The 18,837-nt window shown below is 38.7% G+C and overlaps 1 protein-coding gene across 5 annotated transcripts in view; it reads right to left on the reverse strand.

The window, feature by feature from the left end:
* The window catches only part of BICD1 (BICD cargo adaptor 1), a 187,659-nt gene that overhangs the window by 41,585 nt on the left and 127,237 nt on the right, over positions 1-18,837 (reverse strand). For all 5 annotated transcript variants that reach the window (XR_009702655.1, XM_061206425.1, XM_061206428.1 and 2 more), the window contains exons 3-4: positions 16,248-16,400; positions 9,669-10,094 (exon numbers count right to left, since the gene is read on the reverse strand). Coding sequence is in view for 4 of the 5 variants with exons in the window: in XM_061206425.1 (XP_061062408.1) it covers positions 9,669-10,094; positions 16,248-16,400 (579 nt within the window). In the remaining variant the exon portion in view is untranslated. The remainder of the gene's footprint in view (positions 1-9,668; positions 10,095-16,247; positions 16,401-18,837) is intronic.

The following is an 18,837-nucleotide window of genomic DNA, read 5'->3' on the forward strand; positions in this document are numbered from 1 at the left end:
TTTCTGGACAATTAAGGTTGGTCTGCCCTCCCCCTCCAAAAAAAGATAACTAAATTGTGGATAATTTTGTATAACTCTGGCATTACATTTTCCCTCAGCTATTGAGGCTTGAAGTACCTTAAATTGTATTTGGATTTCAGACAGCAGGGCTTAAACTATTTAAGATACATGGTACTTTGAATTATTATTTTTTTTTTTTTTTTTTAAATTTTTTTTATTTATTTATTTATTTATTTATGGCTGTGTTGGGTCTTCGTTTCTGTGTGAGGGCTTTCTCCAGTTGCGGCAAGTGGGGGCCACTCCTCATCGCGGTGCGCGGGCCTCTCACTGTCGCGGCCTCTCTTGTTGCGGAGCACAGGCTCCAGACGCGCAGGCTCAGTAATTGCAGCTCACGGGCCCAGTCGCTCCGCAGCATGTGGGATCTTCCCAGACCAGGGCTCGAACCCGTGTCCCCTGCATTGGCAGGCAGACTCTCAACCACTGCGCCACCAGGGAAGCCCCATACTTTGAATTATTAAATGCAAAACACTTTAAAGATTAAAATTACTATTCATTTTAAGTGTATATTTTAATCTCCATTTGTGAAGAACTTATTCAAGAGAGACTTGCTGAGTTAATTGTAATCTTCTATAATTATATATAAATAATATATAATCTTCTACAGTGACTAAGAATAGTTGCCTTATTTCTCTTCTTACAATCTCTGTCTTCTATCTGAAACTGAAGATTTTACTTTGCATAGTAGGGTTGGTTGTTCTGCCAGAAAACTTGAATGCATAATTTGTAAACTCTGTAGTCTGGTGTAAGTACACAATATATATTATTATTATTGTTATAATTATGTGCCATAGAAATTTTTATTATTATTATTATTTTTTGGTCACGCAGCATGCAGGCTCTTAGTTGCGGCATGTGTGTGGGATCTTAGTTCCCTGGCCAGGGATCGAACCCGTGCCCCCTGAAGTGGAAGCGCGGAGTCCTAAACACTGGGCCGCCAGCAAAATCCCATCCCATAGAAATTATTATTATTATTATTATTTTTAAAGGCAGTTGGAATGACGGTTGGAGGAAGGGGGACAATTTTAATATTTATTTATTTATTTATTTTGACTGCGCCAAGTCTTAGTTGCGGCACACGGGATCTTTAGTTGCAGCATGCGGAATTCTTAGTTGTGGCATGCGAACTCCTAGTTGTGGCATGCATCTGGGATCCAGTTTCCCAACCAGGGATCGAACCTGGGCCCCCTGCATTGGGAGCGTGGGGTCTTACCCATTGGACCACCATAGAAATTATTTTTAATTTCGCTGAGTGTTTACCTTTTAAATAAACACATTTACATGTATTGAGTACTGATAGATTCTTTTGTGAAGGAACAAAAGAAAAGACAGCAGAATTTGCATGTTTATATTAGGACTTTTATAGGAAAAGAAATAAAAGCTGTTTTATGAGTTATTAATTTCCATAAAGTCTTTATCCTGGTCATCTGACTTTCAATTTGACACCTGAATGACTGGTGTGAGTTTTGGAATGTTATACATAGTATGAGTATGTAAAATAGAACTCAGAAATAAATAACTTATTCTTCTCTGCTTGAAGTGAAGTAACACTGGCAAATCTGTGCCCTGATGAATGAGAGCTGTGAAAAAAGATCAGCCTACAACCAAGAAACACAAGGTGAGGGAATCCAGCAGTTGGAAAAGAAGGTAATATATTGGAGAGTGTGGTGAGAAGGAATCTCTTCTCTCTCTCTGTCTCTCTCTCTCACACACACACACACACACACACACACACACACTCACACACGTATATACAAAAGTCAGTCAGCTGGACAAAGACTCAAAAAAAAAAAAGGGCTTCTCTGGTGGCGCAGTGGTTGAGAATCTGCCTGCCAATGCAGGGAACACGGGTTCGAGCCCTGGTCTGGGAAGATCCCACATGCCGCGGAGCAACTAGGCCCATGAGCCACAATTACTGAGCCTGCACGTCTGGAGCCTGTGCTCCGCAACAAAAGAGGCCGCGATAGAGAGAGGCCCGCGCACCGCGATGAAGAGTGGCCCCCACTTGCCGCAACTAGAGAAAGCCCTGGCACAGAAACGAAGACCCAACACAGCCATAAATAAATAAATAGATAATTAAAAAAGAAAAAAAAAAAGCAAACCACTAATCTGCTTTCTGTCCTATGGATTTACCCATTTTAAAAAAAAAAAAGAAGGGGAGGGAGCCTTTTCAAGTCATTCTATGAGGCCAGTATTACTCTGATACCAAAACCAGGCAAAGAAAACTATAGACCAGTATCTCTTAAGAATATAGACACAAAAATCTTGAACAAAATACTAGCAAACTGAATCCAGCAACATATAAAAAAGTGTTAGACAACCTGACCAAGTGGGGTTTATCCTAGGAATGCAATGTTGACTTAACATGCAAAAATCAATAAATATAATACACTGTATTAATAGAACACAGGACAAAACCACACGATCATCTCAATGTATGCAGAAAAAGCATTTGACAAAATTCAATACCCCTTCATGATGAAAACAGACAACAATCTAAAAATAGAAGAGAACTTCCTGAACCTGCTGGGGCATCTACAAAACACCCACAGATGACATACTTAATGGTGAATGCTTTCCTCTTAGGATCAGGAACTGGACAAAAATGATTGCTCCTGCCACTTTTATTCAGTGTTGTACTAGAAGTTCTAGCCAGGGCAATTAGGCTATGGTCAAGAGGCAAATAAATGTCTGTGAGGATGTGGAGAAATCAGAATCCTCATACACTGCTGGTGGAGATGTGAAATGGTTCAGCTGCTTTGAGAACAGTCTGGCAGTTCCTCAGAAGGCGAAACATAGAGTTACCCTACGACCCAGCAACTCCACTCTTAAGTATATGCTCAAGGGAATTAAAATATAAGTGCACATAAAAACCTGTACATGAATGTTCATAACAGCATTATTCATAATAGCTGAAAAGTGGAAACAACTCAAATGTCCATCACTGATAAATGAATAAATAAAATGTGGTATATCTATATAATAGAGTATTATTTGGCAATAAAAAGAAATGAAATACTACTATATGTTACAACATGAATTGAACATATTATGCTAAGTGATAAAAGCCAGACACAAAAGACCACATATTGTGTGATTCCACTTAAATGAAATGTCCAGAATAGACAAATCTACTGAGACATAAAGTAGATTAGTGGTTGCCTGTGGTTGGAGTGGCTACTAATGGGTACATAGTTTCCTTTTGGTGTAATGAATTGACTGTGGTGGTGATTGCACAACTGTGTGACTATACTAAAAAACACCAAATTATACCCTTTAAGTGGGTGGATTGTATGTGAATAATTGCCATAAAGGTGTTCTTAAAAAATAACTACATAGACTCATCCCTTGTCGTGTGATTATGGATGCTCTTATTATGGTTACTGACAGATGGTTTAAAAAAAAAGTAAGGCTTCTGAGAAATGTGTTTGCCTAAAGCTTTTTTTTTTTTTAATTTTTATTTATTTGTTTATGGCCGTGTTGGGTCTTCGTTTCTGTGCGAGGGCTTTCTCTAGTTGCGGCAAGTGGGGGCCACTCTTCATCGCGGTGCGCGGGCCTCTCACTATCGCGGCCTCTCTTGTTGCAGAGCACAGGCTCCAGACGCGCAGGCTCAGTAATTGTGGCTCATGGGCCTAGTTGCTCCGCGGCATGTGGGATCCTCCCAGACCAGGGCTCGAACCCGTGTCCCCTGCATTGGCAGGCAGATTCTCAACCACTGCGCCACCAGGGAAGCCCCTAAAGGCAATCTTTAACTGTAAAGTTTACAATAGTTTGACAACTTAAGTTGTCGACTTTGTCCTAAGAAATTGTATTTGTCACATTAAGTTTTAAAAACTAGGAACTGACCAATCTTGTCTTACTAATTTCATCCCATAAATATTCTGGGAGTCTTTGTTAAGCACAGATAATATTTCATTTGTTTGAATCTCTCTCTTTCTCTGTGTAGCAATCCACTTCCTAGGCTTTTGGCTTTGAGCAAATGACATAACATATTTGTGCCTCAGTTTCCCTATCTGTAAAATGGGGATAACACTATCTACCTGGGTTATAAGCATCCATCAATTACGCAAATATATACAAATAGCTTTTAACTCTTATGGGACATGCAGCAAGTTGACCACTTACCATCATTATAGGAAAAATTTAAATTGCCTTTAATAGAGTATATCTAAACACAATATGGATCTTTATTTCTTCCACATCCATGAGGATACAACAAAACTTATAAATTTCAGTTTTACAGAAATATAAACTATTTTCTCACATTATATGTGAAATTATATAGCCAGTATGATACTGAAGAAAACAATGCAAAGAGTTTTCTCCTGCTTAGTCTGACTCTCTGTGATATGAAGTTAAACAGAGGCTATTTGTCAAAGGTAGAAATTTTAGCACAAGCATAGAGACTCCTTTAAATAGATTATGTAATTTATTTAGTGTTCCCAGGCAGGATCTACTTATTTTCATTCTAATAAAATGAACTGAAGTACTTGTCACTGGGAATTATTATTATTATTATAACCTATTTGAAATAACTGGGTTTTGAGGGTGATCCAATTCTAGGAGGCAATTTAAATTGTAGTCAGTGTAGGTTTTTATATTTATCAATATTATTACCATTTTCCAGCAGATGGCAGTATGATATCTTGAGGAAGGGGACTTTTTTTTTTTCCTAATTCCAACAAAGGCATCATAGAGACTAGTGATGGGGCTAATTTATCACCTTTCACCTTCCCTTTTATAAATGCACCTCAGAGAAGTGAAGCAATTCACCCAACATTCCTGATACCCAAGGCATAAACATAGTTTTTTTCTTTTCGGAACCAGGTTAAGTAAATATCCTTAGTGGGGAAAACATAATTTACATGCATAGATGGAATCTTGTAAGATGAGAAAAGGCTGATAGGCTTTGACTCAGGTATGCTGTTTTCAAAGGGTTTCTTTATTTTATTTTTTAAAATACTTATTTTGGACTGATTAAAAAAACATATAAAAGTATATTTAAAGCATAAATATATATATATATATTTATTTATTTATTTGGCTGCATTGGGTCTTAGTTGAGGCACACAGGTGCTTCATCACGGCGCACGGGCTTCTCTCTAGTTGAGGTGGGGAGGCTCCAGAGTTCGCGGGCTCAGTAGTTGCGGCACGCAGGCTCTCTAGTTGTGGCCTGCAGGCTTAGTTGCCCCACGGCATGTGGGATCTTAGTCCCCAACCAGGGATCAAACCTGCGTCCCGTGCATTGGAAGGCAGATTCCTAACCACTGGACCACAAGGGAAGTCCCTCAAAGGGTTTCTTTAATCCTAAGAAAGAAAATCTTAAAAGCTGCATATTCCCTGGTATAGGGTGTTACATTCCTGCCTCTGCCCGTCTACATACGAAGTTAAATTTGTTTTTCTCTTGTTAATCTGTCTTCAATTTAATTTTTAGGCCAGCCGAAGAACCTAGAAGGGAAGAGGGGAAATTTTCTCCATGCCTACACTTTCTATATTCTGAATATTTAATTTCAAAATACATCTGGCCCCAAGTGTTCCAGATAGTCATAGTGAAAGTGCATTTTATTGCTCCCTCAGAAGGTCCAAAACAATGGTACTGACATGGTATGTGCTGCAAGGTGTGCGTAAGTGTTGTTTATTAGAACTGCCATATTATTTTCAAGGCTCATTCACATCAACACCAACTGCAATAACTTCTAGGCAATGTATCTTGTAATTTTTTTAAAAATTTATTTATTTTTGGCCGCATTGGGTCTTCGTTGCTGTGTGCAGGCTTTCTGTAGTTATGGCGAGTGGGGGCTACTCTTTGTTGCGGTGCACGGGCTTCTCATTGCAGTGGCTTCTCTCGTTGTGGAGCACGGGCTCTAGGCACGCGGGCTTCAGTAGTTGTGGCATGCGAGCTCTAGAGCACAGGCTGAGTACTTGTGGTGCACGGGCTTAGTTGCTCTGCAGCATGTGGGATCTTCCTGGACCAGGGCTCGAACCCGTGTCCCCTGCGTTGGCAGGCAGATTCTTAACCACTGCGCCACCATGGAAGCCCTCCTGTAATGTTTTTATAATTTACTTATATGAATTAAACACAAGGGGACACATAGCTAAGGAAAAACTCAGATTATAAAGAAATTATGCATGAGAAGATACATTCTGCTATACTTGTGTTCAACAGTTTGAATGAGATATATTACAAAAAATACTGATTACAAGAGAAGAGGTGGTTACTTTGCCTACAACAAAATTAGTAGTTAGTGTTCCGAGTGTGAGACTGGACACTGCAAAGCCCTTCCTGTGTGGAGCCTGTTTTTTACAACTAAATTAAGAGCAAACTTTGGGACATAAGGCCCTTCCTGTGTCCCTCTACATCTTTATAAACTGTCAGCATTAAGTGCTAATGAAAGATTCAAAGGTACACAGTTTTCTCATATATTGAGGGAAGGTTTATCCAGCCAAGTTTTTCTCACTCTAACTTTTTGCTGAATGAATATCCCTTTTCAGACTGTCTCACACCCTGAGACTTACCAGCAACCACATTACTCCCATCTGAGATGACTATCCTTGAGCTAATCATCCAACAATAACAGTTAATTATATTAATAATAGCTAAATAAATGGAGTGCTTAACAAATTAAAGGCACTGTGGAGTTGAAATAATGATAATAGTTCATAATTATTGAGCATTTATCATGTGCTTGGCCCTGTTCTAAGCACTCTGTGTACATTAACTCAGAAATCATGACACTTTGAAGAAGGTACAATGTATCCCCATTTTATGGGAGAGTAAAGTGCTGTCCCTCTAAGAATGATTCTCGACTAGAGGTTGACACTTGGGACATTTGAAATGTGTGGGGCATTTTTGGTCACCACATCTATGAGGAGATGTAATGAGCATTTAATGGGTTGGGACCAGAGATGCTAAACCTCCTGAAACTCATCAGACAGACTCAGACAATGAGGAACTATCCCACTCCAAATGCTGCAAGGTGGTTCCCATTGAGAACCACTCTCTTGCTGAGAACTTGTTCTCCACCATTCTTTTGATTAAACTACTCCTCTCTTTTGGACTTTTGTATTCCCCAGCTCAGATTACATTTAGGATTAAAACTGAGAACAGCTCTGAGCTTTCAACCAATAGTTGACCTGGTTGAAAACTATTGAGCTGTTTACACATAAAACCCCCTCTTCCTCATATACTCTACACTGCCACCAAAATAAAAAGAAAAAACAAAAGCTTCAACCCACTAAATTTTTATCCTAAAGCAACCAACATGATAGTTTAAGAAAAATTTTACATTAATTCTATTCAATTTGAGGGCATACATTCTTGTAAATATATGTCACATAAAATTTTTTTCACAAGAAATGTGTTTTCTATCCACCTGGTTGTATTAGTATAAACTGAGCAAAAAGACATGGAAAAGTATTACCTACACAGAACTGCACTTTGCAGTCAGGTAAATCTATATGAAATTAATTTTCTTCCAGTGGCCATACCCTCTTACCTTGATTCAAATCGAACACTGAGAAAATGAATTCTCACTAATTCTCTTTCAGCAGCCAAAAGCACTGGGCAGGTAAAGTTAAAAGTTAAAGGGTGGACTTCCCTCGTGGCGCAGTGGTTAAGAATCCGCCTGTCAATGCAGGGGACAAGGGTTCAATCCCTGTCCGGGAAGATCCCACATGCCGCAGAGCAACTAAGCCCGTGCACCACAACTACTGAGCCTGCGCTCTAGAGCCCATGTGCCACAACTACTGAGCCCACGTGCTACAACTACTGAAGCCCGCGCGCCTAGAGCCCATGCTCTGCAACGAGAAGCCACCTCAATGAGAAGCCTGTGCACCTCAACAAAAAGTAGCCCCTGCTCACCGTAACTAGAGAAAGCCCACGCACAGCAATGAAGACCCAACACAGCCAAAAATAAATAAATAAATAAATATTAAAAAAAAAAAGTTAAAGGGTATGTTAACTTTTGATATAGTATTAAAAATAAGCCTAATAATATATTAATCTCATTGGTTCTCTAGTCTCATTTACTTCTGCTAATTACATTTTCAGTCATCATTTCTGTAGAGGCAGAAAATTATAAGCCCTGGGACTTCCCTGGAGGTGCAGTGGTTAAGAATCTGCCTGCCAATGCAGGGAACACGGGTTCGAGCCCTGGTCCGGGAAGATCCCACATGCAGCAGAGCAACTAAGCCCATGTGCCACAACTACTGAGCCCACGCGCCACAACTACTGAAGCCCGAGCACCTAGAGCCCGTGCTCCACAACAAGAGAAGCCACCACAATGCGAAGCCCGCGCACCACAATGAAGAGTAGCCCCCACTCGCCGCAACTAGAGAAAGGCCACGCGCAGCAACGAAGACCCAACACAGCCATAAATAAATAAATAGATAGATAGATAGAAAATTATAAGCCCTGTTTGCTATAAAAAAAAAGTGATTGCCAGAGTCTTAAGGCCTTTAATTATCAGCTTTATGCAAAGAACCTTGGTGGGATAACAGATTGAAGAGCAAGCCTCAAACTTGTCACCTAACAAGCTTGTTGAAGCAGATGCCTGGCTCAGTAGATCTGTGGGGAGCCCAACAATTTGTCCCTCAGCAGCCCACAGGTGATGATGGTGGTGGCGATGCTGCTCCTCAGACAACATTTCCATCATCACTGGATTAATGTATGGTCGGGAAGCAAGACTACATTAGAAAGCCATTTCACAGTGAGATAAGCTTGCGGGACTCTCCCCAAGACATTTGATGTGAAGATGCTAAAACTTTAAGGCCTAGCTCATGTAGGAAGAAGAAATCCTTGGTTTCAGATTTATACCTGTTCTGTATTTTTAATCATATGATCATAATCATATGATATCCTGCTAGTTTGTATATAGAAAGTCCATGTCTTTTATTTATTTATTTATTATATATTTTTTTAACATCTTTACTGGAGTATAATTGCTTTACAATGGTGTGTTAGTTTCTGCTGTACAACAAAGTGAATCAGCTATACATACACATACATCCCCATATCTCCTCCCTCTTGCGTCTCCCTCCCAACCTCCCTATCCTACCCCTCTAGGTGGACACGGAGCACCGAGCTGATCTCCCTGTGCTATGCGGCTGCTTCCTAATAGCTATCTATTTGGTATTGTGTATATGTCCATGCCACTCTCTCACTTTGTCCCAGCTTACCCTTCCCCCTCCCCATGTCCTCATGTCCTTCATGTCTTTTAGAGCTTAAAATATTGCTGTGAAGTATAACCATTCATCTTGAAGCTATACATAGAGTTGCTTGTGATAGAAAACTTCATTTTCTGTCATTTCTCTTGTGTATAAAGCTTTTGAATTCTTTTGTGAGAAATGCATCAAGATGCTGTCTTTTCTCCCTTCACACTCGATTGTTATCTAATTTATCCAAGAAATAAATTTCGTAAAGCAATGCAAATGAGAGATTTCTCTTCAACACCTCTTTTGTGTCTTTCTAAACTATTGTACTTTCAAAGTTGCTAGTTAAAGAATATTTAAAAAAATAATCTGGAACTAAAATGTGACAATAAGAAATCCCACAACACACTACACGTAACTTACAAAATATTCACTCTAACAGCCCTAAACAAAGTTCTTACCTGCATAAGTTGCTGCTTCAATTTCTGTATTTCTGAGATGTTCAGCTCACTGAATAAGTCAGAAACAGGGTGTAGAGACTCTCCTTTCCTTAAAGTGGGAGTCCGATAGTCTCCATTCAGTTTCACAAGGGGTCCGTGGATATGCCCGTTCATTTTGTCATCATTGTTGGGTTCACTTCCATCCTCTGCAAACTTGAGTCCATCGACTGAAATGCTGATATGGTTATCATTGAGGGTGATGTACTGGGAGAGCTCCTTCCGCAGGCTGTTCTTTTGCTCCCTTTCATTTTTTAAGGTCTCAAGGGCTTCTTCCAGTTGGTGCTCAGCTATTTCTTTCAACCGGATGGCATCTTCCAGTTGGCTGTTCAGCAGTACCGTCTCCTCCTCAAATCGCTTAATCTCATGCTTTAAACCTTCGTATTCAACCTGAATCAGATACGATACAGAAGATTCATAAAACTAAAATTTGGGTCTAACAAAACTGCCATTAAACACTCTAGTGGACCTAACATTTAAAAATTAAAACGCTACAAAATAAATCTGAAAAGCACGCGGTATATACACCATTAAGGTAACACAGAATGGTTTCTTTAGATATCCATACATATAAATTCAATTCCTAGCAGAGATGAAAAAGGTACCTCTCTTAGGATTTCTTTTACGGAGTCCAGTGGTCAAAAGGGGGCACTGTTCGCTTAATAAATCAAGAATATTTTTTTGTAATAGTTTATCAGAATATTCACAATCCAAGAAAAGATTTTTATCATCACTATTACTTTGTTTTATTTAATTATTAGTAATGAGGAAATTTTTATACTCAGGGCTAAGTTAGTTAAAAGGTCACAATAAGAATATAATCTCAATAAAATATGTTTGAGAGTAAGATGAGAAAGCAAAGAAAAACTTCATGTGCTTAAGGATAGAATCTGGAATAACAGTACCAATTACCCCAAAACAAAAAAATACATGGAAGTGGATCAAGATGGTGGAGTAAGAGGACATGGAACTCACCTCCCCCCACAAACACATCAAATACATCTACATGTGGAACAATTCTCACAGAAAACCAACTGGAAACTGGCAGAAGATCTCTTACACAAGCAAAGCTGCAAGAAAGATCCCCACATAACCAGGTGATTGTGTGCCAGCACCAGCAGCTCTGCTTCAGGCTGCCAGTTGGATAGACTTGGCTTCAGGCTTCAGACTGTGTTCAGGTCAGCTGCACATGTCTTGTTTTAGGACCAAACTTGAAGGGTCACGCTTCCTGGGGCATGAAGGTAAGGGGATTAGTCAAACCAAGGTAGTATGTCTGAAATCTGTGCTCCATCATGTCTGCTAACATTCCAATGGTCAGAGAGTCACATGACTAAGACCAAGGTCAATGGAGCTGGCCAATTTACTCTGCCCTTTCTAGGGCACTGCCAGGTTACGTGGCAGAGGGAGAGAGTAAAGAATTGAGAACAATCTAAATCTACCACATATTTTCACCATCACATGATGAGATGTTTTTTTTAAAAAACTTTTTATTGTGGGTAATGTAAAAATACCCAAGTAGCAAGAAGAATTCAATGAACCCCCAGGAGCCCACCACTCAGCTTCAAGAATCAACTCCTGTCTACTCTTCTTTCATCTATATTTCCATTCACTCCCCTAGTTGGATTATTTTAACCCCTAGATATCACATACTTTAGGATCTTTCTCTAAGAGATAATTTTTTAAAAAAGCATAGCCATAATCCCTTGAACAAATAATTTCTTAAGAATATGATATAATCTTAGTTATCAAAACGATGTCAACAATAGGTGTGTAATGATATAGGAAATAAATACAACTGAGTGAAAAAGGATAATGTATTACGACTGGAATACAAGAGATCAAATGGAAATTTAACAAAATGTTAATAACACTTTTTCTTTAGTGGTGGGAATAAAGGTGATTTTAAGAAAAATAATACATATATATTGTTATCAATATATTACTCTTTTGAATTACAACCAAATAAGAGCCTGTTCAAACACTCTCTTGGTCGTGAAAGTCTATAGGTGAAAGAGAACTCCACTCTGAGCCCAAATGTCTTCTTTGGGGCCTTTTCCATGGCTCTTACCACATGCCACCTTTTAATAAATATTTTTAATAAATATTCTCCACAACTACTTAGAGGAAATACTTTTTATGCACCCAGGTGTCCCTCACAGTGCTTCAGTATTCCTTCATAGTGTTTCAACAAAATTCTGCTCTTAATAAGTATTTGCTGAATAAACTATTGTGAATGAAAAAATAAAATAGAAAAAAATATAACAACATCAATTATGATATTAGATACTAATAATAAACTGTGTTTAGGGACTTGATCTCTTTCTAGCTGGGCAGCTTCACTCATTCCACTCTCTCAAATGTGGTTCCTATTCACCCAGCTGTTTCATGTTTCTCTGCCTAGGCAAAGACAGTTATCTGGAAAACTCTTATTCATCATTCAAGACCCAAGTCAAGACTCTGATCCTAATTGAAGTCTTTGTTGACACACTCAGGCAAACAGATTACTCCTTTCTTGTACCATCATTGCAAGGCTTTATCATATGATTAGAGCCCCAGCAAAGTGGAGGCACCAAGAAATAGAATGAGAAGGCACTTAAAAATTGGTATTTGATACGTTAAAGAAAGCATCAGTCACCATGAGAAAAATCAGTACTTTGTTGCGATTCATTATAGCACCTTCATAGTTTAGTAATTCTATTTTTAATGAGGGCTGGAAATAAGTACCATAATATTAAGATCTTTTTTTTTTTCTTGCTGTTTTCCATTTGGGTTTTATTTAAAACTCTAAAGATCTTAATTTGGACCCGTATTGCCAAACCTAACACATAGCTTTACTCTTCAATTACATGGATGGCTGAGTTTATTACCTGCCTTCCCTACTGGGACCATGAGCTCTTTGAGCCAGTGACCACGTTTTTTGTCCTTAAAAAGTACATGGCCTCATAGAAAGCTACCCCTGAAATACTGGTTAAATGAAATCAAACTGAATTGATCCCAGGGTCTCTTATGATATTATTACTTGATAGAAATATATCCCTAGAGGAAATATTCTTCATAATAAAAATGATTGTATTATTAATTGAAAACTAGAATTTTCAATGCTTAGATAACAAATATTGAGTGCTTTAGCTCAATATGTGAGATATTAGGGACATGAAATTTATTATTTCTCTCTCCTGCCATCACATCTCTAAAACTTGAGCATGATTTCCTGTCCTATGTTAAGCAGTACTGGGTCCTGCCTCTATGTTAACTGATACTGGGACTAGGCATAAAAAACTTAGCTGCTTGAGGGAAAAACTTGCTCCTGGAAGATAAGACTCAACTAAAACAGCTTCCTCAAGACTTGAATCAAGACCCTCACTTTATTGTACCTCCCAACTCAAAGCTATGCCATAAACTCTGTCTATCCCAACCACTTTCCCACCATGTGAGACCTACCAGTCCAGATCCTCAAATCCTATGAATATCCTTCTTGTTGACATCCTGTTTTGAGATACGACTAAGGCTCTGTTGAGCTGCTATCTTACTGCAAGAGGTCTAACAAACAGCTTTGTCTCATCAACAGATTTTTCTGATGGTCTGTTGGGGAACTGACAGTTGACTTGACACTTTTTTATGGCTACTGCTGCTTACTGCACTTCTTTCAGATATTTTGGTTTGAAAAGTATAAAGGTATAAAACATATTTATAAGGTTGGGTCTAATTTTATTTTAGACACAGAACCAAATCAGCACACAGAGGAATGTGGCTAAAGTTTTCAGAGTCAACTCTTTGGTGTAGGATCACAAATAAAAATTGGTATGGTTAATTATAATAATCTTAAATTTTAGTTTCCTCTCTAAGTTGAATTGTGGATGTAAGATAAAGAAAAAAAGTTTATTCGTTATTTCAACAAGTATTTATTAATACTTAATGCCTACAATGGGCCAGCCCCTGTTTTAGGTGTTTATATTGTGAAGAGAGATGGAAACAAACTAATATATAGAAGCTACATATGGAGTAAGAAGTGCTATTTAAACAATTATTTAGAAAATAATCAACATTTAACAGGAAAATGGAACTTCAGAAGAAGAGCATCTTCTAGTTCTTTGAACTAAACATTTTACAATTCTAGTAGCTTTCCTATTTAGAGAAACCTCAAACCAGGCTGGAAGAGTATACTTTGTATAGGAAGCTTCAGTACAAAGCAACATTCAGACCAATTTTGAGATTGAAAGCCAGCCATCATCATGTCTTTGAAAAAAAATCTGTGGTATTTAATACTTCATTAATTAGAAAGAGAGCTTATGATATATGCTAAATCCTGTAAATAAAGGCCAATAGTAAGAAAAAAACAAAAACAAAAACAAAAAACAAACCCCAGCATTTCCTTAATTGGGAGAGACTTGTGACACTACAGTGCACCCATTTGTTAGGAAATAAACCAGAATGGCCCTTTGTAAGGAAAATGATTTCAAATTAATTAATTAGACACATAATTGGGAAAATTACCATAATACATCTAGAAAATAAAATTTAAAAGATGTATACATTTTTCTGTTTGTTTTTTCAAACTTCTGAGTTAAGCATTTGATTTCCATGTTTCAATTACTGGTGGGAGGGTATAGATAAACTGTAAACAGTAATCAGCCAGACTAGTAGTACAAATTCCCACAGAAATGGCATCTGGGCTAATGAATACTCACAGGATACCTTGGCAGTCTTTCAAGAATACTTAATACTGGCCTAAATTAACCTCCTGAGTAAATTAGTCTACCACATGCAGTGATGGGAAACCCTACAGTGTAGATGGATGCTCTCCGCACCCCTGCCTGTGCAGAGAGCAATGAGGACCTGTAGGAATCGGGAGAAATGACCACTTTAGATGTTTGCACATCACATAAACTTGCTTCAAGTCTTCTACATTCTTCATCAACGACCAAAAAAACTAAACAACAAAAAATACCCTTCTTATTTCTAAGAAACATATATTTTTAAAAAATCTTCCAATTTTCCCCACTGTGAGCTCATTGTCCCCAGACAAATCAAGACCTGGGGTCTCATGGTACTGCCAGCCCTCAGCACACACAGTGATTCAGTGCTTAAAGGGGAAGGAATGAGATAAAAACACATGGGATATCCAGATAACCCTTTTTTAATGGTCTGGAACCACCCCCTGCACTCCTTAGTAGACATTTTGCTCCCCAGCGCTCCAAAGCTGGGGAGAAGTGGCAATGATCAGAAATAAAATTTCAATTGTGTCAATTTTCTTCTGGATTTTTCCTTTCCCCTTTTCATCTTTATATCTATCAAAACCACACAGTCATCCCTCAGTCTCTGTGGGGTATTGGTTCCAGGAGCCCCCCGCAGACACCAAAATCTGTGGATGCTCAAAACCCTTAGATAAAGTGGTCATAGCATTTGCATATAACCACACACATTGGCTCATCTTTAAATCATCTCTAGATTACTTATAATACCTAATACAATGTAAATGCTATGTACCTGCCAGTGTGAGGCAAATTCAAGTTTTGTCTTTTGGAATTTTCTGGAATTTCTTTTCTTTTTTTAGAATATTTTCAGTCTGTGGTTGGTTGAAACTACAAACACAGAACGCATAGATATGAAGGGCTGACTGAAACAGTTCTGGAAGGAGATACCAACTTGGGAAGGGAGAGAAGTGGAAGCATACAACTGGGCTGCCCTCTAAGTTGACGGAGGGCAAGAATCCTACCCTCTGGATTCTGGTACCTCTGTAGCCTAGCACAGTGCCTGGCACAGTTTGATGACCTGATCTGAGAGGTTATAACAGCGTTGAGACCAGAATAGGGTTGTGGTTGAGGAACCACCTTTGAAAAGACCTTGAAATCCGGTCCACCTTTGCTTAACTACCTATGAATTTTATTCATAAGTAAAGTCTACCAAAAGTACAGATTCAAGAATGCTATTACTAACAACTATAACAAACCACAATGCAAACTGATCAGGAAAATTCAGCAGTTAAGCTATCTAAGTCTCATTACCCACAAAATTATTTAAATGTACGCATGCCATCTTTTTAGTCAGCTTACAGCAGAATAAAGAAATCAGGCCTTTTTTTTTCTTATAATGTTGTTCGTACTGATTTATATTTCATAATCCCCTTCCTTGTATGATTTGAAAGCAGTTTACAGAGAGAGAGAGAGAGAGATTGATAGAGATTGCAGGGAAACCTTAAGCTTGTATTACAAAACCAGCTTACAAACCCAGGCTTTAATGAGAAGTCAGCAGGTTAAACTGATTACAATACATTTAACTTACTCCAGAAATAAATTAACAGAGCTAAAGTATAAAGTAAAAATTTTTCTTATCCAATAAAGCTTTTTGGTAATTATACTACTTCTAGGTTCGCCTTTTAAATTTAGCTGAAATAGGAGGGTTGGGAAATTTCAGCACATAATTAATGTTGAGAGATTGAGACAAATTTCGACAGTTTCTTTTTGATAAAGAGAAGACTTAACCTTAATGGTCAGAAGGTGTAGATCCATCTGGAGTGTAACCAAAAATCTTCGTAAACCTCACCTGGTTCTGCTTTAACGTGGACACCAGTTTCTGCAGCGTGATGTTCTCCTCTTCTAGTTCAGTATAGTCCTGAAGGAGGCGGGCCTCTCGGAATTTATATTCTCGGATTTCATCCTTCATCCGTATTCTTTGTAGCTCCACCATCTCATTGTTCTGAAACAAGAGAATAAACAGTAAATACAAAACTTTCTTATTCTAGATTTTATGCAGTGTAAATAAAGTCTTGGTAGTTAAAAATAATAATAAAAACATCTCATGGAGTGTAAATCGGTACCACCTTTTTTTGAATAAGAATTTAATGATATCTGTCAAACTTTAAAAGCACATACACATGACCCAGCAATTCTACATCCAAAAATCATTCTTAAGCATATTTTCTTAGAGGTAAATAAAAAAGAAAAATAAATTCATGTATATTTACACAAAGAATTGGAAATAGTGTAAATGTTTGCTAATGGGGGAACAATGAAATAAATTATCATGCATCCTTTAGTGAAGCATTATAAAATTATTTAAAAGAATGAGAAGAAAGGAATGAGGAGGAGCTTTATGCACTAAAATGCAAAGAGAGCCACAATACATTATGAAATGTAAAAGAAAATTATAGATTAGTATGCATACAATACCAACTTTCCAAACTCCGGGGGGTCCCTCTGCAAGTTTCAAAATCTTCCAACTAAGCCATGTGGTCTAATCCTGGCTTGGTCCAGACACTCTGGCCTCAGTCACCTGGCTTCAGCCACAGAAGCTTCCTTCTGCCCCCTACCATGTTGGACTTGGCCGCTCATTCCTGCCTTCAGGCTTTTTCACTCCCCCTCCCCGACTCCCTGTCTCCAGATCAAGGGTTCTTAGCCTCATCTGCGCCATGATCCTCTTTGACAACATGGTGAAGCCGATGGAGCTCTTCTCAGAATGATATTTTAAAGGGCACTGAAAGAATTCAGAACCTCCCATGCCAACATATGCCACTTTGGTATATTGATTATTTTGAGCTGAAGGCACTTGAGAAACAGCAGATGCAGGAAGGGCTCTCTGCCCTCCCCCTTTCTACCTAAAAGCAGGACATGAAATTTCCCCTGAGAAAAGTGCCCTTCCTATACCAGGAAGAGAATGTTCTTATCACCAGAGACTGGGAATCGATGCTGAAATGGACCTGTACAAACACACCTACTAAAATGATCTTCCATTAGTTTCCCCCATTTAGTTCCTAGTCACTGTTTCACAATATACGGCCCCTAGCCCAAGCTCCTTTGTCTTGTCACATCCCCACAATTTATCCTTCTTTGTGTAAAAAGGTATACAAGGTTTTGGGCCTAATGACTTCTGGTCTTCATTTTCCTTTTGAAGACTCCCATGTATTTGTAAAAAAATTAAATAAATTTGTATGCTTTTTTCTTATTAATCTGTTTTATGTCAGTTTAATTCTTCATCCCAGTCACAGAACCTAAGAGGGTAGAAGGAAATTTTCCTCCCTTACAGTGTAAACGACAAGATTACAAAGGACATTGATTATGTTCAAATTAAGTTAATATAATATTTTACAAAATTATGATATGGTAATCAGGTAGATTATTATGGTAGTGGCCCCCAATTAATCATATTTCCCTGTGGCCACACGTGGTAGAGTCTGAAGTCAACCCTGAACTGGCCTCTCTGACTTGTTTTGACCCACAAAATGCAGTGGAAGCTTTAGCTTCAAGAGGCCTTGTAGGGACTTCCCTGGTAGTCCAGTGGTTAAGACTCCACACTCCCAGGGGGCCTGGGTTTGATCCCTGGTCAGGGAACTAGATCCCGCATGCCACAACTAAAAGATCTCGCATGCTGCAACTAAAAGATCCCACATGGCACAACTAAGATGTGGCACAGCCAAATAAATAAGTAAATAAGAGGCCTTGTAGCTCTTGTGCTTTCTCTCTTGGAACACTGCCACCATGTGAAGAAGCCCAAGCTAGCCTGCTGGAGCACGTGGTCCAGCCCATAGTCAGCACCAGCTGCCAGGCAGGGGAGTGAAACATCTTGAACTCTTTGGCTCAGTTGAGCTGCCAGATGACGGCTGCCACATGAGTGACCCCATGTTAGTTTGTAAGAACTGCCCAGCTGAGTAGAGCTCAAATAGTTAACCCACAGAATCATGGGGTATTATTTTAAGCCCTTAAATTTGGGGTGATTTGCTACACAGTTAACATGTAACTGATACAGTAATACATGTGCTTCCTTATTAGCAGAATGTATACTCAGATCTAGTGGCAGATCTAAGAAATACCATAATTTCAAAGGAATGATATTTCAAGATCCTGCAAGAACTTTGATGTGATATGAAAATACTGATCACAAAGTAACAGGTGCTGCTAATGCTACTGAAGTTTGTGGCCTACATTCAAATGGAAGAAAATGCTAAATTTTTAGTCTGAGTTTAGAGAAAATGGAGATGTAATTATTTTTCCCTCCAAGGTTACAGGCCTCCTGAATTCTGTCCACAGACTCCCAGGACCCAAGTTAGGAAACTCTTCTGCTTCTATTTGTCATTTAGGTCTCAGTTCAAATGTCATCTCCTCAGAGAGGCCTTCTCTGAACAGCTAATATAAGACAG

The sequence above is a fragment of the Eubalaena glacialis genome, chromosome 11 (assembly GCF_028564815.1).
Source record: "Eubalaena glacialis isolate mEubGla1 chromosome 11, mEubGla1.1.hap2.+ XY, whole genome shotgun sequence".
NCBI lineage: Eukaryota > Metazoa > Chordata > Mammalia > Artiodactyla > Balaenidae > Eubalaena > Eubalaena glacialis.